General features: G+C 36.7%; 2 protein-coding genes and 1 pseudogene across 3 annotated transcripts in view; all 3 read left to right on the top strand.

Annotated features, from left to right (window-relative positions):
• Positions 1 to 22,473, top strand: part of LOC308641895 (olfactory receptor 5A2-like) — a gene marked incomplete at both ends in the record, with an annotated part of 114,313 nt that overhangs the window by 77,193 nt on the left and 14,647 nt on the right.
• Positions 14,657 to 15,598, top strand: LOC308641167 (olfactory receptor 5AN6-like; the record flags this gene model as incomplete). The annotated part of the gene is made up of 1 exon (XM_081279477.1): positions 14,657 to 15,598. One exon carries the CDS (start codon positions 14,657 to 14,659, stop codon positions 15,596 to 15,598), a length of 942 nt encoding a protein of 313 aa, XP_081135603.1.
• On the top strand, positions 20,063 to 20,839 carry LOC308641188 (axin interactor, dorsalization-associated protein-like; annotated as a pseudogene). The gene has a single exon. The product of its transcript is annotated as an axin interactor, dorsalization-associated protein-like (transcript).

The raw sequence follows: 22,473 nt of genomic DNA, 5'->3' as shown, positions 1-22,473 counted from the left end.
CTCATAATATTACTGCATTAACTGTATGGTATAAAGAGATTAACACAATAAGAGCTCAATAAATGTTATAAATTATACCATCTCCAGTATCACTTGTCTCCATAAAAGAGGAAAAAGCAAGGATCTAATAATACTAAAGTATTGAGGAGCTCTTGATAAAACAATTTCCTTAATTAGGTGACCTCTAAGCCCAGACTCAAGAATACTGTTAAGAAATCCTTCTATGCTGTTTTACCATGTCATTTCTACCTAGCTGGATTGCAAATTCCCACTGCCACATTCATGTCCCACTACCACCAAGTACCCTGGAGCAGACAGCACTGGCTAGACACATTGCACAGACTAGTGAGTTTCACTACTCAACACTAAGCATCAGGTACACTAAGCATTTGTATAACTGAATATTCATTACCTTAGTAAATAGTTCTTTTACTCAGAGTTCAGTGTGAAATGAAGAGTATCTTATTTTAATTTCCATTATTATTCTATAAACTTGGAGATTTTCTGTTATAGAATAGGGTGATTTCAACTTAAGTTTTCACATATTTTATACAAGATGAATTAAATTCAATGAAAATATTTTGAAATTATAAACTCGCACATACAACATCTCCCAGACACCCACAAAATTGTTCAATTCAATGAAAATAAATCAAACTGGAGATCCATCACCTGCACTGAACTTCACCATGTTCTTTACTGCACTGTTGATATGATGAGCTACACTGAAGTGTATTCTATTAACTCCCAGTTCCCAGAAAAGAATGAGGAGCTGAGAAATGTTTTTCTTACTTATGATAAAATTTGTCCTGAAAATGGATCTTGTTAACAGTTTGGTGAACTGGAGGAAATTGAAAAAAAAAATAATTGAGTGTACTCACGTTTTTGGATAAATGATTTGCAAGTATTCACTAACTCTCAGGATGATTGGAGAAGGAAAGCTGTCTGATATAAATATTGGTTAGGAATTTTCCCAGATGCATGTAGACAACTAAGACCGTTTCCAGTTCTGATCTAATAAAGACAAGCTCAGTCTGAGAAGATGTGCGAGGAATTTTACAAAATTTTTCAAAATCAGATAAGGCCAGGAATGTGCCTGAATGAAGACTCATCTAAGTAAAACAAGGGGGATATTTAGATCAACACTGTTCGTACCTAGAGAAGGCATCTTCAATATCTGTGATGCCCATGCTAGTGTCTGCAGACCCCCAGGTTCAACAAAGCTAGCCATGGAGAGCTACTGGAAGATTTCAGAGGGCCTAATGAAATTCCCCTGAGTACCTGGGATATCGTTAACACTGTGTCTCTTACTGCTCAGCAGTTATGAATCAATCTGTACCTTTAAGTGGGAATTACTTTAATTATTATTATTTCAAAAGCAAAATCCTGAAGTGCAAAACTGAAATGAAAGGGTTCTCGGGTGGAGAAAATAGGGAAACATAGTAGATAAGCATGTTTTGATCTTAGGAAGTTCTCCAGGAACTCTAAATTGTTAATTTTGATTTAGTGTCAATGACTGTGAGACTTCATGGGAATTGCCTTATTTATACTAAGATGATCTCATTATCCTCATTTTACAAGAGCAAAAACAGAAAGTGGCAGAATTTAAGGTCACATCCACGAGAATTCAACACTCCCCCCTCCCCCCCAGAGTAATATCTGAAATTTCAGGTTTGAGATCATTCTTTTCACTAAAGGGCAGAAAAACTGGCTAAGGAGAAAGATACAGAGAAAGAATTTTAAGTGCAGGGTGAGGAGGTGAGAGGCGGGGGGAGGTGAACAGTGGGAAAGACTAATTTTCATAAACCTTGCTCTATGTGGGTCCTACTCTAAACCACACGGACCTCAAGATAGCGCGGAATCTACTGCTCCAAGTCTTACCCTCTCACCTTGACTCAGGTCCCCCAAGAAGACAGTTCTTGTGTAAGGTTGCAACTGCCTCTTTCTTCTCCAAAGATCTTTCTGAGTGGGCCTGCTGCACTTCTGGCTGGGTGCTGTAGGCCATGAACCTGGCCCTCCACTCACAGCGAGTGAGGTGGCCACACTAGGGATCCACTGAGAGCAGAGGTGAGAGGAGAGAAGCCAATTAGAGGAGAAGGCATTGCAGGTCCTCACTCTCTGGGGTCATGGTTATCAGAGAGTTTTCTCCTCTGTTGATTTCATGTGCTTCTTTGCCAAGTGGATCAGTTCCTTACTTCCCTGTGGGAGTACATCATAGTCTGATAATTGTAACTTCTATTCCCCTGACATTGGAGAAGTTTAAGTTGCAGAGGACATGGGGATTGTCCCCAACTCTCCACTTAGATATGAAGAACCTGAGGTCAAGGATGTTAAGAGATTTTCCCTCGGTGGCACAGTTAGGTGGCAACAGCATAATAACAATAAATTAGATGTGCATGCACTTCTGTGTTAACAAAACATTTTTATTTTTTAAATTTTTTATTTATATATGACAGTGGAATGCATTACACTTCTTATTACCCATAAAGAGCACAATTTTTCATATCTCTGATTGTATACACAATATATTCGCACCAAAAAAATGCCAACTATTTTCTTTGTTATAATAATATAATCAGCCAATTCACAGTGGGATAGTGAGGGGGACCATGGGAGGAATAGACAAACTCTAGATAGGGCAGAGGGGTTGGAGGGGAAGGGAGGAGGTAGGGGGTTATTAATTATGGTGGCATGTGATGATCATTATTATCTAAAGTACAGGTATAAAGACAAAATGTTTTTATTTTCTATGGACACACACCCCCACACATTTCCTCAAACACCTGACCTAAATCAATCACTGCAGTCGTCCTGTTAAGTCAGACTTGGTATTATTTCCTATGCATATGTGAGAAAATCAAGGAATACACAAATACTAATTAATGATATAGACATAACTTATCCTGGTCATAATTGGTATTACATAATTTGGGTTGAAGTCTGGCTCTGCCCCTTGCTGGTGGTGTGACCTTGGACAAATGAACCTCTCCACACCTCAGTATTTTCATCTATGAAACGGGGCTGATAGTAGTAGTAGGTTATTCATAGAGTAGTTCTGATAGAGGAAGTTAAAGATGCCAAAGCACTTTGAGCATGTCGTATTCAGTATGCCTTCTATTTATTAGTGTCACATACAACATTTGTGCTCTGATTTGGAGATACTTCCTACATGTTATGTTGCATTTCTAACCCTTAAAATCCTTTATTAGTATATTTACCTAAGATCATTCCTACAAATGTTGTGGTTTCTTTTTGGAGGAGATTTTGAGCAAGATGGAGGAATGTCATATGTCTTGACAGTTACTTTCAATAATGAGATGTTTTGGTCAAGGTCCATTGTTGATTTTCTCTATTTCAGCCAATATTACTTATAAAGAGAAAGAGATTGGTGAGGACAACTAGTTAATAATTTAAGTCTTGTTATTGGGTTAATATATATTTTCCCCCTGATAATAGTTTAAAATGTTTAGTCCTTTAAACTGAATAGCTTCTTTTATTTTCAACTTTTATTTTATACATTGAATTTGTACAACATGATATTGTGAGACACATGTATTGGTTCATACCTGGTAAAGAGCATGGCTTCAATATGTTATGGCCTCAATAAGTTATGGCATCAATATGCCCAAATTTTCTGTCTGTAAAATGGGGGTAATTTTTCATCTGCTAACATCAGGTGGGAAAAGAAAAAAATTAATCCTATGTGATGTAGCTACATGAATCATAAAGTATTGTATTAATGTTTCATGAACTCTGGTCTGAAGAAATATCTATTTAGAATTATTTTTAGATTCATTTCCAAATATTTACTTCTATTGAGGTTTTTGTGAATGGCATGGTTTTTACTGATTTCTTTCTCAATAGATTCATTATTGGAGTCTAGGAAAGCTACTGATTTTTGTATGTTGATCTTGTGTCCTGCTACTTTGCTGAATTTGTTTATTTCCTTTAGAAATCTTCTGGTGGACTTCTTAGGTCTTCTAGATATAGGATCATGTAATCAGCAAACACATAAGTTGACTTCTTTTTTCCCTCATTGTATCCCTTTAATTTTCTTCTGTTGCCTAATTGCTTTGACTAGAGTTTCAAGAAGTACTTTGAATAGGAGTAGTGAAAGTTGACATCCTTATCTTATTCCTGATTTTAGGTAGAAGAGTGAAACTAGATTCCTATGTTTCATCCTGCACAAAAGTCAACTTAAAGCAGGAGTTAGACCAGAAATTTTGTAACTGCTAGAAGAAAACATATGGGCACACTCCAACATATTGGCTCAGGCACTAACTTTCTTAACAAGACCCTTAAAGTTAAAGAAATAAAACCAGGAATCAATAACTTAAACAGCATCAAATTAAAAAAAAACTTCTGCACAGCAAAGGAAACAATTTAGAGCATGAAGAGAGAGCCTACAGAATGGGAGAAATCTTTGCCAGCTACTACTCTGACAGATTAAAATGCAGAATAAATAAAGACCTCAAAAATCTTAACACACCCCCCAAAATAATCTCACAAATAATCCAATCAATAAATAGGCAAGGAACTAAACAGACATTTCTCAAAAGAAATACAGGGCTGGGGTTATGGCTCAGTGGTAGTGTGCTCACCTAGGATGGGTGAGGCCCTGGGTTCGATCCCCAACACCACATAAAATAAATAAATAAATATATTAGCTTTGTAATTAGATCTGTGTTTCGAGAAACAAAATAATCCACTAACACCTTATTATTCACCAAAAGAACTATTAAACAGTGAGGGCAAAGGCAATATAGGCCCATGCAAATATGCTAAATAATATTTCATAGATTGTAAAATTCCTTAGCTGTCTCTTAAGATCTTTATCTCATCCAAATAAAAATAATTTTATCTCTTTTTAGATTATAAAATAGTAAATTTTCAATTTAAAAATTTTTCATTCAACAGAAATAAAGAATAAATATAAAATCAACCTTGATGTGTATACCTAGAAATAAATTCTACTAATATTTTCTTTTCAGACATCTTACCACATATAGATTTTTTTAACTAAAATTAGATCAATTTTAAACATTTTCTTTCATCTCACTTCTTATATATATTAAATTAAAAAAAAGAAATACAAATCACCTTAAATATGTGAAAAAATGTTCAACATCCCTAGCAATCAGGGAAATGGAAATCAAAGCTATATTCAGATTTTGTACATGAATGTGATGGAGCTAACATAGTGACTCTAGACTTCTGCTGTGATATTACATAAGAGAGGAGGGAGGAGCCATCATGAGCCCTTATTTGTAGGTGGATATCTGTCTTTTCTTAAGCCAGAGGTATTTGTGAGATAAATTGTTTAATGATTCTTGATTGTGTTTGGCTCAGTGATGCTTTAAAAATCTTTTGGGGCTGGACATGGTAGCACACACCTGTGATCCCAGTGACTCGGAGGCTGATTCAGGATGATCTCAAGTTCAAACCCAGCCTCGGCAATTTAGTGAGGCCCTGAACAACTTAGTGAGAACTTGTCTCTAATAAAATATAGAAAAGGGCTGGGGAATGTGGCTCAGTGGTTCAGTGCCCTGGGTTCAAGGTTAAAGACTTCTTCTACAAGGGTGATGACTTGAAGTCATGTAAAGGTTAGGATGTTTAGGTACTTACATGGGGATTTGAAAACAGAGGCAGGATTTGGGGGCGTTCTTTTTTCTTTTTCATGTTGAGGCCAGTTCAGGAAAGTAAAACACCAAGTGTTCAGACCAAATGGAAAATAACCAAAACAACATGCATGCATCAGACACTGCATGCTGACATCAAGAGGTTGCAGCTGTCATGGTCTCTAGATCCGTTCCATGGACTGTCTACCAACCACAACATTAGTATGCTGAAAATTGCTTCTGTATTTCTATTATGTGTCTCTGGAACGCCAATTAGACATTTGTTGGATCTTCTTTTATCTTCAACATTACTGAAAAATCTATTCTTTTAAAATTTTTCTACTGTGTTCTGCCTAATGTTTATAATCATCTCTTCCAGTAAATTAATTCTATTACAAGTCATGTTGATTGTCTGGCTATTTAATCTTCCATTGAGTTTCAAATTTCAGTCATAAGGTTTTGTTTCTCTTCTAGAGGTTTCATTTTGTTCTTTTTGTGAATAGCCAATTTTGATAGTCTCCTTTCCTTTCACCTCACTTTCAATAGCATCCTTTCTTTAAACATAATAAATATACTTATCAAAGTTATCAATACATAATAATTAAAATAACTAGTTTTGCAAGTCTAATTCTGTAGTCTAATTATTGCTGATTATTGTTCAAGGTGCCCTGTTCACTTGTATGTTGAGTGATGTTGATCATAAGATTCCTACAAACTTTATCTTCATGACTCATGGAGATTTGGGTTTAAAATGTGTTCCTCCAAGAATACTGTTTGTTATTTCTGTCAGGTACCTTGGGGTTAATAATAACCCAGATTCCTTTTAAAAAGAAATTGTGACTTGGGTTTTTTCAGAACTACAGTAGTACAAATGGGTAGATTATATATATAAATAAGTAAATGTTTGGGGTTAAGAATAATTAGGGGTACACTGTGACTGTACATGCCTCTAATCCCAGAGACTCAGGAGGCTGAAGCAGGAGGATCATAAGTTTGAGGCCAGCCTCAGCAATTCAGCAGGTCTTAAGTGACTTTGTTATACCCTATCTCAAAATAAAGAATAAAAAGGGATGGGGATGTACCTCAGTAGTAAAGCAGCTCTGTGTTCAATCCTCAGTACCTAATAATAATAATACTAAGAAAAGATATTTTTAAACTTCTTCTCTGTCTCCCAAACTGAGGCTGAGAATTTTGTATATTACTGTCTCTTCTTTCCCAAGTTGTCCCCTGAGGTTGTCACCTTTCAGAAGTAACTTTTCAATGTCATGGGGTTGCCTTCTAATGTCACATACTTTTTCTTCTATCCCTCAAATGTATTCCATTAGAATTCAGGCCTCAGGCCACAGCGTTTACTAAATCCCTCCTGGGAAACTGAAAACCAATTCTCTACCCTCTTAGGTCTGTGCTTTCTTGTCATCTCTGCATGCAGGGATTTATTTGCTTTCTCACTGACTAAGTCATAAAAGATATGTTTTATATTTCATCTAGTATTTTTAGTGCTTTCTGTGAATGTATAATCTACTATATTATAGAAACATGTCTATAAACAATATTTTTATGAAAGCCTTACTTGTTCCAGATTTTTAGAATTAGGGCCAGGTTTTCCAAAAACTCTGAGCTCTTTTGTTTTATATTTGCATCCTCCCTCCTCCCCCCAGTCCCTTCATATCCCTCTTTCTCTCCCCTCACCTCTCTGTTTTGGAGCTGAGACATCCTTCTTTCACTTCCCCTGGACTTCAGAAGTCTAGGTTCTCTGACCTTTGAATGCCAGGACTTATATCAGCAGCTCTTTGGTTTATAGGGCCTGGGGCTTATCTATGGGTAAATTTAACAAAGGATATAAAAGATCTGTACATTTAAAGCTATAAAACATTGATAAAAGAAATTAAGGTAATACAAACATATGGAACAATATCCCCTATTCATGAATCAGAAAGGATTAATATTGTGAAAAACGTTCATCCTTCCCAAAGTGATCTACAGATTCAATTGAATTCCTACCAAAATTCCTTATCATTCTTCAAACAAATAGGGGGAAACAATCCTCAAATTCAGAATACAGCAAATGGTAAAAGCAATCTTAAACACTGAAGAAGTTGAAGAAGATACTAAGAGGTTGAAATACCTCCCGGGTTCATGGATTGGAAGAATTAATATAGTCAAAATAGCCATATTACCCAAAGGGATCTATGGATTTAATGAAATTGCTATCAAAATACCAATAACATTCTTCACATAATTATAAAAAGGAATCCTAGAATTTATACAGACTCACGAATGACTCCAAAATTTCAAGACCATCTTGAGTAAGAAGAGCAAATCTGGGGGCATCTCAACATCTAGTTTCAAGACACTACAGAGCCATAGTAACAAAACAGAATACTATTGTCATAAAACATTCACATAGACCAAAGGAAAAGAATAGAAGACCCATGCCTCTATAGCCAGATGATTCTCAACAAGGTACCAGAAAACATATATTAGCCTATTCAACAAATAGTGCTAGAAAACCTTAATATCCACATGTAGATTGAAACTTGAATTTATACAGGTAACAATAAATTTTGTTGGTGAAGATGTGGTGAAAAAGGTACACTCATACATTGCTGGTGGGACTGAAAATTGGTACAACTACTATGGAAAGCAGTATGGAGACACCTCAGAAAACTGGGAATGGAACCACCATTTGACCCAGCTATCCCACTCCTTGGTTTATACCCAAAGGACTTAAAATCAGCATACTATAGTGACACATCCATATCAATGTTTATAGCAGCTCAATTCACAGTAGCTAGACTATGGAACCAATCTAGGTGCCCCTCAATAGATGAATGGATAAAGAAAATGTGGTATATATACTCAATGGACTATTACTCAGCTTTAAAGAAGAGTGAAATTATGGCATTTGCCAGTAAATGGTTAAAGTTGTAAAATATCATGCTAAGCGAAATAAGCCAATCCCACAAAACCAAAGGCTGAATGTTTTCTCTAATATGCGGATGCTAATTCACAATAAGGTGGGGGGGGTCACCAGGGAAGAATAGCGTTACCTTAGATTAGGTAGAGGGAAGTGATGGGAAGGGATATGAGGATATGAAAGATAGTAGAATGAAACAGATATTATTACTGTATGCATGTATGTGACTACATGACCTATATGATTCGGAAATACCTACACTCAGAAAAATTAAATTATGTCTCATCTATGTATGATATATCAAAGTGCATAAGTGCATTCTACTGTCATGTATAAATAATTAAAATGAATTAAAAAAAATTTTAAAGTAAAGTGGATCTTAATATAAGACCCTGAACTCTGAAACTAGAAGAAAACCCAGGGGTTTTGTGGCTGGAATTCCAAAAAGCAAAGGAAGCAAAGCAAAAATTGATAAATGGGGTTGCACCAAACTAAAAATGTTCTGCACAGCAAAGGAAACAAGAGTGAAGAAATAATCCACAGGTCAGAACAAAGTGTTTGCAAATCATATGTATTAGTCAGCTTTTTATTGCTGTAACAAATAACTGAGAAAAACAACTGAGAGGAAGAAAGGTTTATTTTGGCTCACAGTTTCAGAGGTTTCAGTGAATGGTCAACAGGCTCCAAGGCAGAAACACCATAGTAGAAGAGCATGGAGTAGGAAAGCTGCTCAGCTCAGGGCATCTGGGAAGCAGAGAAAGAAACAGGGGCTAGGGACAATAAATACCTTTCTACAGCATGTCCCATGTGACCTTGTTCTTTCATCCAGGTTTCACCTTATGGGGTTTCCACTGCCTTCCAGTATTCCATTCAGCTACCAATGGATTAACCTACTGAATCCTCATGATCCAATCACTCCCCAAAACTCCACTACTAATCACTGCTGCACTGGGGACCAAGCCTTATATACATGAGTCTTTGGGGGACTCTTCCTATCTAAACCATAACATCATACATCAAATATGAGCACCACTCACGACAGCTGAGAAATAGAATAAGCCTGAATGCTCATCAACAGGTAAATGGATCAAGAATATATGCTGTGTAAACACAGTGGGATACATTATTCAGCCATAAAGAAAAATGAAATTCTGTTATTTGCAGCAAAATGGATAGAACTGGAAGACATTTTGTTAAATGAAGTAAAGCAGATACAATAAGATAAACACCATATGTCCTCTTTCAATATGTAACTATAAAAAAAAGTCAGCCTGAAGTGTAGTAGTGATTACTAGGGACTGAGAAGGGTCCCAGGGAGGAGTCAGGGATAAAGGTGGAGAAGAAGTTGTAGGATATGATCAATGCATTCTGGATGCACACGTGGAAATATCGCACTGAATTCCATTAACATATAAATTAATGTGTTAATAAAAATTAAATCTTGCCATTTCAGAAAAAAATAGATGAACATAGAGCATGATGAGATGAGTCAGGTCCAGATACAGCCTGGAAATTGTGCCAGGAAGGAGGATACAGAGAGTTAGGACAATGGATATCAAAACACAATTAGAAAAATTAGGTTCTGGAGTTTCATAGCCCAAGGAGATAACTAGAGTTGACAATAGCCTATTATACATTCTATGAAGAGCCAGAGGAGAGGAGCTCAGATGATTCAAACATAAAGAAATGACAAAGAGAAAAATGCTAATTACTCGGACTTGATTAGGGCATGTTGTGTGCATGTGTTGAAATACCACAGTGTATCCCATTAGTATGTATAATAGTCACATGTCAATAAAAATGTAAAGATGGAATAATCATACCTATGAAATCACCCTAGCTTTTGTAAAAATCTATGGACAGAAAAAAATGTAGAAATTAAAACAATGACACAGTAGTGATAATAAAATTGTTAGCATATATTTAGTGCTTTTAGGCAATGACACAGTGCACAGGTATTATCTTATCAAAATCACCACAACCTTATGAGGTGGTTGTTCTTTATCGAATCTTACTGATTAAGAAACAGGTAGAGTGAGATGGAGGAAAGCAATCAAAGTCACATTGCTTGTTATTGATGGAGCCAGAACTCAACTGCAAACAAGTCCCTCCAGAGAATGAGCAGGAACGTGACTAAAGCCAAAATCAACGGCAGTTTTTAGAAAACCTTGAAATCTTGGGAAACCCTGTTACCTGCATTGTCTTAGACAATCCTGCTTTAGGCCTCTTTTTGCTTGTTGTCTTAGCACAATTATTAACAACTTCCCTTTTCATGCCCTAAGTTATCCAGTTTGGATAATAAGTGATATGGTCACCTTGACTTGAGAATCCCTACCAAAGGACATGATTATAAAGTCTGCAAAGGAAAATTGGAACTTGATTCCATTGGGCCAACAGGGGCTCATGATAGTGTGGAGAAATGGAGTCCTCTGGCAACATTTATCCATTTGTTTTCTGCCACCATCACTCTTGAGAATAATTAACTGAATAGGAGCCTCTGCTAATTGCCTCTTCCCTCTCCACACTGAAACCCAAGGAAACATTTAAGACAATCTTTAGTTGGAAACACGTCTCTGGCAGCTATGGCCAGTAGGAGCCAGGACTCAAAGTATAGGCTGGATGCTCAGATTATGAGGTTTGTGGCTTCTGGTTTCTGAGAGGACCCTAAGCACGTCTGGGGACTACAACGCTGCCCTGGAGAAGGCAGCCGAACCCACAGTGCCTCCCAGACCTCTCCAAGGCACAGCTGCCCAAATATCTGGGTGGGTAAAGTCAGAATAGATGGGAAAGATCACTCCTGAAACCCTTTCTCTCTATTTTCCTTCTTTCCGTGTGACCCTACCCTTATAGGCCCTCAACCCAAAGATGCCAGACATCCAGGCTCAACACCTATTTTTTTTTAAATCCACAATCCCTCTTCCCTGCCTCAACGAGATAATACTAATTTCAATAGAAACTCAGATAGTTGAGCTGAAAAAAATTTCCCCATGGAATTTCAAACCTTAGCCAGTGGGGAATGTGCAGACAGAGGGCGTGGGCCTTCTCTGACAGCTGGACTGTGGAAACCAATGTGTTCACCACCAAATTGTCCCATTTTTCCCTGTAAGGGATTTTTAACTGGAAACCTGTTCTAGGATAGAGTCATTATTATTCGTTATCCACACAATAAACCTCACGCACTTTCTACTTGCATGCCTTACACGCCATGATTAAATAAGTCCCCACGAAAGCCCTTGATCCTTCTTTGACAGATGGAGCAACACAGGTGCATAGAAATGCAGGAATTTGCCAGGAATCACAGTAAGTGGTGACACCAAATGTGCTCTCTTTCTCAGTAATTAATTTAATTAATTAGGGGTCATTAAAAGATTTGCTTACTCTGAAATACAGTAGCAGAAGGAAATGAAATAATCCTGTGACATTTTCTTAGAGGTAAATATTTTTTTTTTAATTTTTTTTATAGTTGTAGATGGACAGCATGCTTTTATTTGTTTAGTTTTTTTATGCAGTGCTAAGGATCGAACCCAGTGCCTCACACATGCGAGGCAAGCACTCTGCCACTGAGCTAAAGCCCCAGCCCTGTGTTTTTAATCATCTGGGTATTTCTTGACTTTTGTCAAAAGTATTTCAGGTTCTGTTTGTAAAATGTTTTATATATTATTTTTTTGCTGGAATTTAGATATGGAATTGATTTTTTAAAAATTGATTTTAGTTATATGCAATACCAGGGCACACCCTGACATTCTCACCCAAGCATGGAACACAACCTACTCCGTTTCAGTCCCCAGCACTCTCCTTCCTCCACTCCACGGATCCCTTTTTAATGAATCTACAGTTCACTTAAAAAATAAATGTAAAAATCAGTGTCCTGTGGATACACCTGATGATGGGACAACTTGCCATATCCTTGCATGCATGTGTGAATGTTCAATTAGATTCAATGAATTGATCTTTAAATTTTTTTTTTTAAATTTTTATTTGTTCTTTTAAATTATACATGCAGTAGAGTCAATTTGGACATATACACAGAAACATGGAGTATATCTTACTCTAATTAGGATCCCAGTCTTGTGGATGTACACGATTGTGAGACGCACTGTGGTGAGCTCCTATTTGAACACGGGAAGTTAAGTCAGATCCATTCCACTGTCTCTCCTTTTCCTTCCCTTCACTCCCCTTTGTCTAATCCACTGAACTCCTGTTCTTCTTCGGGAGTAGATTTTTAAATTCGATTGTTTTTATCCATTCATTATCCTGTATAGAAACTTTAAAGCAAATATTAATAAAACATGTTGGTGAGCTTTATTTCTCGCTTGGCCCCTTTAGAATAAGGGTTGAATATTTCTACCATTAAAGACACAATATATTTACAATAAAGAATTTAGGTTCTTCTTCCCATTTGAATCAGTTTGGGCAAGTTTAATATTTCTAGTGATGTTTACTATCTAGTTATCTTACCTTTATTTTACTTATTTAGTTTTTATGCTGTGCTGAGGCTAGAACCCAGTGCCTTACATATGTCAGGCAGAGGTGCTCTACCACTGAGTTAAACCCCAGTCCCTTTACTTTTTGTTTAAATTTTAAAATTTATTAGCTTAAAATTATTATTTAGGATATCTTTTTGTTTTAGTGTCTTCATCGTCTAGAATTATGTCCCCCTCCTCTTTATTTAAAAATTTATCTTCTTTTCCTCAGTTTCACACATCAAAGGATCACCTTTTGATGTTCTTGTATTTTTAAAAATTTCTTCTATTTATTTTGTTTATTTGTATTCTTTCCTACCTAAGGATGATGCTCACATCCATCATTTTTAAAATTCTCTCTCTCTCTCTTTTTTGGTACCAGGTGAGGGGGGGATGGAACTCAGGGGCACTCGACCACTGAGCCACATCCCCAACCCTAGTTTGTATTTTTTTTTTTTTTTTAATTTTTGGAGACAGGGTCTCACTGAGTTGCTTAGTCCCTCGGTTTTGGTGAGGATGGTTTTAAACTTGCGATCCTCTTGCCTCAGCCTCCCAAGACGCTGGGATTACAGGTGTACACCACCACACCCAACTGTTTTATTCTTTTTTAATAGTTATTTAATATGACTTTTTTTCTAAATACATCTTTAGTTAAATCCACAAGATTTGACAGATTGTATTCTTCATTATATTTAAGTTACAAATATTCTGTAATTTCCATTATAACTTATTCTTTGGGTTTCTGAGTAATTTAGAAATATGTAGTTTCCAAATATGATTTTTCTGATTATCGACTTGTTGACTTTTAATTTAATCTCTTTTGGGCTGGGGATGTGGCTCAAGCGGTAGCGCGCTCGCCTCGCATGCGTGCGGCCCGGGTTCGATCCTCAGCACCACATACCAACAAAGATGTTGTGTCCGCCGAGAACTAAAAAAAAATAAATATTAAAAATTCTCTCTCTCTCTCTTTAAAAAAAATTTAATCTCTTCTAATTACAGAGTGTTATATGATCCTTTGAACTTTTAAATTTAAATTTTTTTTCTGCAAACCAAGAGTGCTTCAAACTATATTATAAAGATATCCTGTAACAACACCACTTCATGTGAAATACATGGTAGGTACTGTACATATCTGAAATAATTTAATATGAAATAAATTTTAGGAGACCAATTTTACTCTTACTACTTCGCAGATGCATAACTTAGGTACAAAGATATTAGATAACTTTTCTTGAGTCATAGCTTATAGATAGAAGAGCCACATTCAAGCAACAGCTGTGTGACAACTAGACCCATGCTCTTACTCACTGAGCTATAAGCAGGGATTATGATGCCATTAATAACACTCTGCAATTTCTAAAACATATTTTTAAGGGACCTTCCAAATATTGTTATACTTTCCTTTGTCCTAATAAAAGCCTGATAGTTAATAATAACAAGTGTAATTATCCCCTTTCACATGTGGGAAAATTGATACAACCACTGTAGTCACTTGGAGGCAAAGTTAACCAGGGTAATTTCCCCCAAACACTCAACATTCCTCTTTCTTAGGAGCTCTGTGTGGAGATAAGGTGGTTTATCTCAATAGAAGTTGGGATAACAACTGACTTAGGGATTTGTTCTCTTCTGTCCCTGCAGATCTTGGGACCACCAACGCTATGACAGAAGGAAGGAACCATACGACAATTACGAAGTTCATTCTCTTGGGATTCTCTGAGTTTCCAAAGCTCACCATTGCCCTCTTTTCAGTATTCCTAGGGATCTACCTGATGACGGTGTCCTGGAATGTGAGCCTCATCACACTCATCAGGATGGACGCCCATCTACATACACCCATGTATTTTTTCCTCAGCAACCTGTCCTTTCTGGATATCTGCTACGTTTCCACTATAGCCCCCAAGATGCTCTCTGGCTTCTTCCAGAAGCATAGCTCCATCTCCTTTCTGGGGTGCACCATGCAGTACTTCTTCTTCTCCAGCCTGGGTCTGACTGAGTGCTGTCTTCTGGCAGCCATGGCTTATGATCGATATACAGCCATCTGCAATCCCCTGCTGTACACAGCCGTCATGTCCCCCACCCTCTGTGTGCAGATGGTGGCAGGATCTTGCATTACTGGGTTCTTTGGCTCTTTTATCCAACTGTGTGCTTTGTTTCAGCTCCATTTCTGTGGGCCAAATGTCATCAACCACTTCTTTTGTGACCTGCCTCAGTTATTGGTCCTCTCCTGCTCTGATACCTTTTTCTTTCAAGTCATGACCTCTGTGCTCACAGTGATCTTTGGGCTCACATCCGTCTTGGTCATCGTGGTATCCTATGGTTACATTGTTGCCGCTATAGTGAAGATCATTTCAGCTGAAGGCAGGTCCAAGGCCTTCAACACCTGTGCTTCTCACCTGACAGTAGTGATCCTTTTCTTTGGCTCAGGTATCTTTGTTTACATGTATCCCAACTCGGGAGATTCCCTGAGCCAGAACAAACTGGCGTCAGTCCTATACACTGTCATAATCCCTGTGTTAAATCCATTGATCTACAGTCTGAGGAACAAGGAAATCAAAGAGGCCCTAAGCAGATGGAAGAAGGGTTTCATCTGGTGCTACTAACTACAGAATTCATTTCAGAATTACAGTTGCTATACACTCCTAATACAAACCCAGCACTGGTAGAAAGCCAGGCACATGTATAAGAAGTATGTGAAAGCTCAATGTACAGTTGAGACCAAATAAACAATAGGCCGAGCAATCCACAAGTATTTATGAGCATTTTTAAAATTTGTTCTTTTTAGATATTACATGACAGTGGAGTGTATTTTGACATATTATATATGCATGGGAATAACTTATTTTAATTAGAATTCCACTCTTGTGGTTGTCCATGATGTAGAGTTTCACTGGTTGTATGTTCATGTATGAACACACAAGCATTTTTGTAGCTAGTTGTTGTGGCAGTGTGACACTTGACTTTGGTGATATTTCATCACTACCTACCATGGCAGCGTTTCTAGGACCAGAGATGCTAGTACTAATCAAGGTTGCCAGGAGACAAGAAAGACCAAATAGTATCTCATTTTAAGTGAGTCAGGGATTGCTGGTCAGGGATTACTCCTGGCACCTAGAATAATTAGCTGATCTTTTAAAAATTTCTTTTTTTTTCTTCTTTTCTTTTTCTTTCCTTTTCTGTTCTTTCCTTCCTTCCTTCCCTTTTTCCCTCCCTCCCTTCCTTTTTATTGTTTTAATTTATTTTAATGGCTACATAAAAACATAAAATTGCATTTATTAATGGTGTATTACATAATGTCTCAATACTTGTATACCTTGTGTGATACTTAAATCAGGTTAAATATATTTATCTCCTTAATCACTTTTTTAAAGCAAGTTAGTTCTCACATTTAATTAATTCTTTTATCTCTGGAATGTTTGGATTAATTTCATTTGTGGATTTATCCAGGTCAAAAGTAACTGTACCAGATAAAAGATTTGCTGATTTCATGCAGACAGAAATTTGTCATAATAAAAATGCTTTAACACATGCGTGTTTAAGTTTTGGTTGACCAGTTGTCTGGGTAGGCTTCCTGGAGGATTCCTCATATTGTTATACATTTTTGTTTCTCCATCTATCTCTACCATGTAACCAGAAAAAGGGAATCAGATACTGGCTCTGTGATGGTACGGTGGCCTAGTCCCTGACTTTGGTAACTCCAGCACTGTTATTTTATTTTATTTGGATGCTTAACCACTGAGCCACATCCCAGCCCTTTTAATTTTTTATTTTGACACAGGGTCTCACTAAGTCGTTGGGGGCCTCAGTAGGTTGCTGAGGCTGGCCTTGAATTTCCGATCCTCTTGCTGCAGCCTCCCAAGTTGCTGGGTTTTCTGGCATGCACAATCACATCTGACAGCAGTAATGTGTTTATATTACAAGTTTGGCTTGTTTAGTAGAACAAATCTCTATTAGAAAGTTGTTTTTCTAATAATTAACAAGTGAGACTTGGCTAACTTGGCCGATAGAATTATCTATAAGGCATCAAAACTCTGGAAGTATAAGAGTCTTGATTTGGTTGTTTCCCTTGTAATTGTTGTTGGCATTGCTATAATATACAAGGAAATGATGGAGAGTTAGGGTTAAAAATATCAACCAAAGAAAGGATGCTGAGACAGAGAGCAGACTTCTGTTGTTTATTTTCCAAAAAGATTCTAATTTGCATAATCTTGGGTGGCCAGAATGTGTGGAAATTTCCAAGAGATTACTTCTGATAAAAGAAACTTTATAAATTCTCCCCACCCCATCTGTATTCAGAAAGGAAAATTCCAAGTCCCCATGGTAAGGACTTCAAGAAAAGCTTTTTGACATCTGTAGACACTACAGCTTGAGGAGCTCTAATACTCCATATCCCTGGAGTACAATCCAGCTTCAGCAGCTTGCAGATGAAAGGGGGATTTCTTTTGGAGAACAGCTGATTTGCAGTTATTGGGTAGGATTTTATCAAGGGAAGTTAGGATGGAGTTGTGAGCCTAGATTTCATTTAAGGTCTCTAGCACTAACACCTGTTAGTGATCTCATTCAGACCTCCCTTAGCTTCAGCCTGAAGCCAAGGCTATTAGATGACATCTCTACTGGGGTTGAAAGAGAGAATTAAGCACGGAGTGCCATTCATCATACCTAGCTGGATTCTTAATGCTTTTATGGTCACAAATTATTAAGATCTCTTAAGAGAACTGGTGCTTAGAGTTAAGGTCACAACTAGCAGAAATGCTTATGTAATATATAAATATGTAATAACAAAGCCCATTATTATGTACAATTATAATGTACCAATAAAAGTTATCTTGAAAAAAATTTTTAGAGAAGTGCTTATGTGAAAACCTACTAAATTTTGCAAAACGTAGTCTCAGAAAAGTGATATGGTCCTTAAATTGTAGCCATCTACTTCTCTAGGGGACCAGAATTCATTTTATTCCAATCTCCAAATCATCTATAGGACATGAATTACAGGATGCATATTCCTGTGTGTGAATTTCACATGAAGGATAAATGCTCAGAGATTAACAGGTCATGACAGAGGCTCATAAACTGAAGACAGTTTTGTTGGACAGTACTATGAGTTTATATTTTTATAACTTTTGTGATTAACTTTTTTGTCTTGGTGATATTTTCAAAGGAACAGATGTGATATGCTAAGGGAAAATAGTCTACTTCTATTAATCCTACCATGCAATATTTTCTCAATTTCCAAGCTGATATTGGAATTTAGCCACAACTGGGAATAGAAAGGACCTGGGATGTGGAGTAGTAAATCCTACATTCTAAGAAATTGCATTTTCTCTTCTGTGATTATAGAAGATAGAGTTTGGTGGCTTCTAGGACTCTTCGTCGGTTACACACTTCTAACTCAGCACTGAATTCTGATCTGTTGCTCTGTTTATCACTAGACATCTCTATTATTTTATGTTTTAAATTTGGAACATAGTGTTATATATACCAATGCTCCATTTTGCATAAGTGTTCTAATACTTAATTTTTAGCACATGAAGGTAAAAAACTAAAAGTGAAAGTGGAATTCCCAACATGTCCTTAGCTTTCCTAAGTGAGGCACATCCAAGGAAATGGATGAACGGATGCTGCACCTGTGCAGATGCTCCAGGAAGGTCCGCACTTGGGACATGGGGCATCTTTACACCCGTTCTCATCTGAGGACATGACCACAGTGCCATCTGTAATTCCAATAATTTTAAAAGATCATTAAACAACAAATTGGATATTTCAGAAAATTAAAAAATTGAATTAAAGAGCTACTCTGAATTCCTAAGAATTCAGAGGGAACATATAAAGAGATGAACATGATAAAAAGATGATGAGGCTTAAAGATTGCTCTGGAGATCCAGCACACCACAATAAGAAGTTCAGACAGCAATAATGAAAGAGATGGAGGCATCAGGATTGTTGAATTTTAAGAAAAGATAATTCCTTTGATCTAAAGGAAGAATATTGAAAACTTGTATTTTTTTAAACAAACAATTTGTTAAAAATTAACTTCAACTCAAATCCCATCGGAACTTTGGGAGAGAAATGTAATAAAAACTGTAAAATGACACTAACATTCAAATAAAGTTTGACAATAAAGACTACTTTGAAAAAAATATGTAACCAAACAATAATTAAACAATGTGGAAATTGTACAAACAATAAAAAGAACAGGGACCAAATATTTACTCCAGGAAAAGATCTAGTTTAGATGTAAATTAAAACTTCAATAAAGAAAGTATTCACATACTATTGAGAGAAAGATAATTCAGTTGGATCTGGAGGTTAAATAATTATTTCAGATGTAAAATAAGTTTGCATTTGTTTCACAATACACAAAACATAGTTTCTCTTATGGATCAAAGAGTAATGAGTCTTCTATTCTGTTCCATTGATCTCCATGTCTGTTTTGGTGCCAATACCATGCTGTTTTTCTTACTATAGCTCTGTGTATAATTTAAGGTTTGGTATTGTGATGCCTCCTGCTTCAATTTTCTTGCTAAGGATTGCTTTGGCTATTCTTATTTTTCCAAATGAATTTCATGACTGCTTTTTCTATTTCTATGAAAAATATCATTGGAATTTTAATAGGAATTGCATTAAATCTGTATGGCACTTTTGGTAGCATGGCCATTTTGACAATATTTATTCTGTCTATCCAAGAACGTGGGAGATCTTTCCATCTTCTGAGGCTTTCTTTGATTTCTTTCATTGGTGTTCTGTAGTTGTCATTATAGAGTCTTTCATCTCTTTTGTTAGATTGATTCCCAAATATATTTTAAGGCTATTGTGAATGGGATAGTTTTCCTAATTTCTCTCTCAGCTGATTCACCTTTGGTGTACAGGAACACAATTGTATGTATAATATGTCAAAATACATTCTATTGGGCAAATGGGCTTGCTTGGGTTGCTCTTCAGCGGGTGGCAGCGGTGGCTTTGGGTGGTTACTCCTGCCTTGTTCATGTTGGGGCCAGACCTGGGAAGGATGGTGCCCTAGAGCCGGGCTTTGCTGGGTAGGGGCAGGATGGGACAGGTGGGAAGCGGCCATGTGGGAGGTGACCTGGAGTCTCCTGCAGCGCTGGGGTGCCAGTTTTAGGACAGGCACCGACTGGACTCTTGGAGCCAGCTTGTGGAGGTGATAGCCGAGTATCGGACATTAGCAAGACATCTACAAAAAGAGGCCCAAGCTCAACACAACAATTCTGAACTCACAGAAGAGCAAAAGAAAACCATAGGCCAAATTGCAACAAGCTTGGAATTTCGAAGTCAAGCTTTAGGGTCCATACAGTCCCAGGAAGAATTTAAACTGGAAGACCTGAAGAAGCTAGAACCAATCCTAAAGAATTTTCTCACGTATAATAAAGAATTTCCATTTGATGTTCAGCCTGTCCCATGAAGGAGAATTTTAGCACCTGGTGAGGAAAAGCATTAGAATTTGAAGAAGGTGAAGAAGAAGGTGGTGCTGGAGCAGTTAGTATAAAGGATCTGAACGGCATAGATTTAACTCCTGTGCAAGATACTCCTGTGGCTTCAAGAAAAGAAGATACATATGTTCATTTTAATGTGGACATTGAACTCCAGAAGCATATTGAAAAATTAACCAAAGGCGCACCTAGCTTCTTTGAATTCAAACACTACAAGCCTAAAAAAAGGTTTACCAGCACCAAGCATTTTGCTTTCATGGAGACAGATGAGATTAAACCTGGGCCAAGGGTAATAGAACTACACAAGAAACCCACTGACTTTCTAAAAGAAAGAAATTGCAGTTATTGACCAAGAAATCACTTTATCTTCATCTACATCAAACTTTGCACAAGGAATGATTCTGACATGAGTAATGTGGAATTTCTGTGAATTTTACCACTCAGTAGAAACCATCACAGCTCTGTGTAGCATATTCACCTTTCAGGAGGCAGAAAGTGAGCCATACCTGTAGGCCACTGAGTCCACTGCAAAGCTATTCCACAGAACTAAAGTCCAGCACCTCACTGTTGTAATAATTATGATGCCTTTGAATACAGGCTTATTGTAGATTTTGAAACATGTTCTTAATTTTCTATTAATTGTGCAATTAATAGTCTGTTTTCTAATTTACCACTGATCCTATCCTGCTTCCTGGAACAATACTACTGTGGTAGGTATGCTCATCTTCAAACTTAATACAGCAATAAGAACGTACAAGTCTTTACACTTTTGCTCACTTTTGCTCCACTATGGTCTTTTGGTTTGAATTAACTTCAAACTTTGAATTGAAATGGGTAGGATAGTACCAGATTACTTTGAAGGGAAATTGGACCAGTTATGGTCTGTCTTATAGGCTGTTCCTTAAAAGTGACCTGAATTCACTCTGACTTGATAATTCTGCTTAGAAATAGTGTGCCTTGACCAGATCAGTATCCTATATGGGAGTGTTCCCCAGGTTGTACCTGTGATTTTTTTTCCAGATGACCAGATTGTTTTTCTGAAAGTGCGCATATTTTTAGTCATGTTGATTAGTTGTTCTTCTACATCACATTGCTATTCTTTCTGATAATAATTCTAGGGTTAACACTGAAACCATCTGTCTCAGAATAATTACAAATTCTTAGATGGGTTTATATGTCTTCTAAATCATGTCATCTAAAAATAATTGGGTCAGGTGCTAATGAGATACTGCAGGAACAACTGCTGTTTTTCTGACAACTGATTGTGAGACCTTAAAACCTGCATACCTTGTCTTTAAAGTGATCTGTATGCAAAATCTGGAAAGATATTCTATTTTTTAAAATATAGTGGACAGGACCATCATTTATTTTCTATTTAGATATATTGACATCCATTTGAAAATATGCAAGTCATTAGCCTATTATAATTTGACTGTTTACATTACTTTTGACTTTATGATGAGACATAAATAAAACTTTCATAGTACATGAGGTAGATATTCCATACACAGAACATAAAGATTTGTGAGGGGCTTTTTGTGGATTATATGTAGACCCACACATCTTAATATTCACTATTTTAAATAAACAATGCATGAGGGGAATGCGGTGTCAATCTTTGGCCTATTTTACACTAGAGTAAACGCTAGTCATACCATCCAATGTTTGGTTTTAAAATGAGTAGTAGTTGTTTCAGCCCTTGTACTTCAAGAGACCTAGTCTTTTATTTTCAGTTGTCTATTAGGTCAATTCTGTTTACTTGATGAATGTTAATAAAAACTATATGATCCTGAAAAAAAAAGTACACTCTGTTGTCATGTGTATTAAAAAGAACAAATACAAAATAAAATTTTAAAAGAGTAGTGAGTAAAACACATTTAAGCTACAAGAATGTACTAGAAAAACTAGATAAATAAGACTGATGAATGCATCTAAGAAAATACAATTAAAATGGCTTGTAAACGAGAAAGAATGTAACAAACTTATAAACCAGTGAGTTAAATCACAAAGGAAAATAAGTTGGGGCTGTAAAG

Source organism: Spermophilus citellus (genome assembly GCF_964194105.1).
Source record: "Spermophilus citellus genome assembly, chromosome: 2".
NCBI lineage: Eukaryota > Metazoa > Chordata > Mammalia > Rodentia > Sciuridae > Spermophilus > Spermophilus citellus.
Note: the sequence above shows the minus strand (reverse complement) of the source record. Positions and strands in the feature narration are given on the sequence as shown.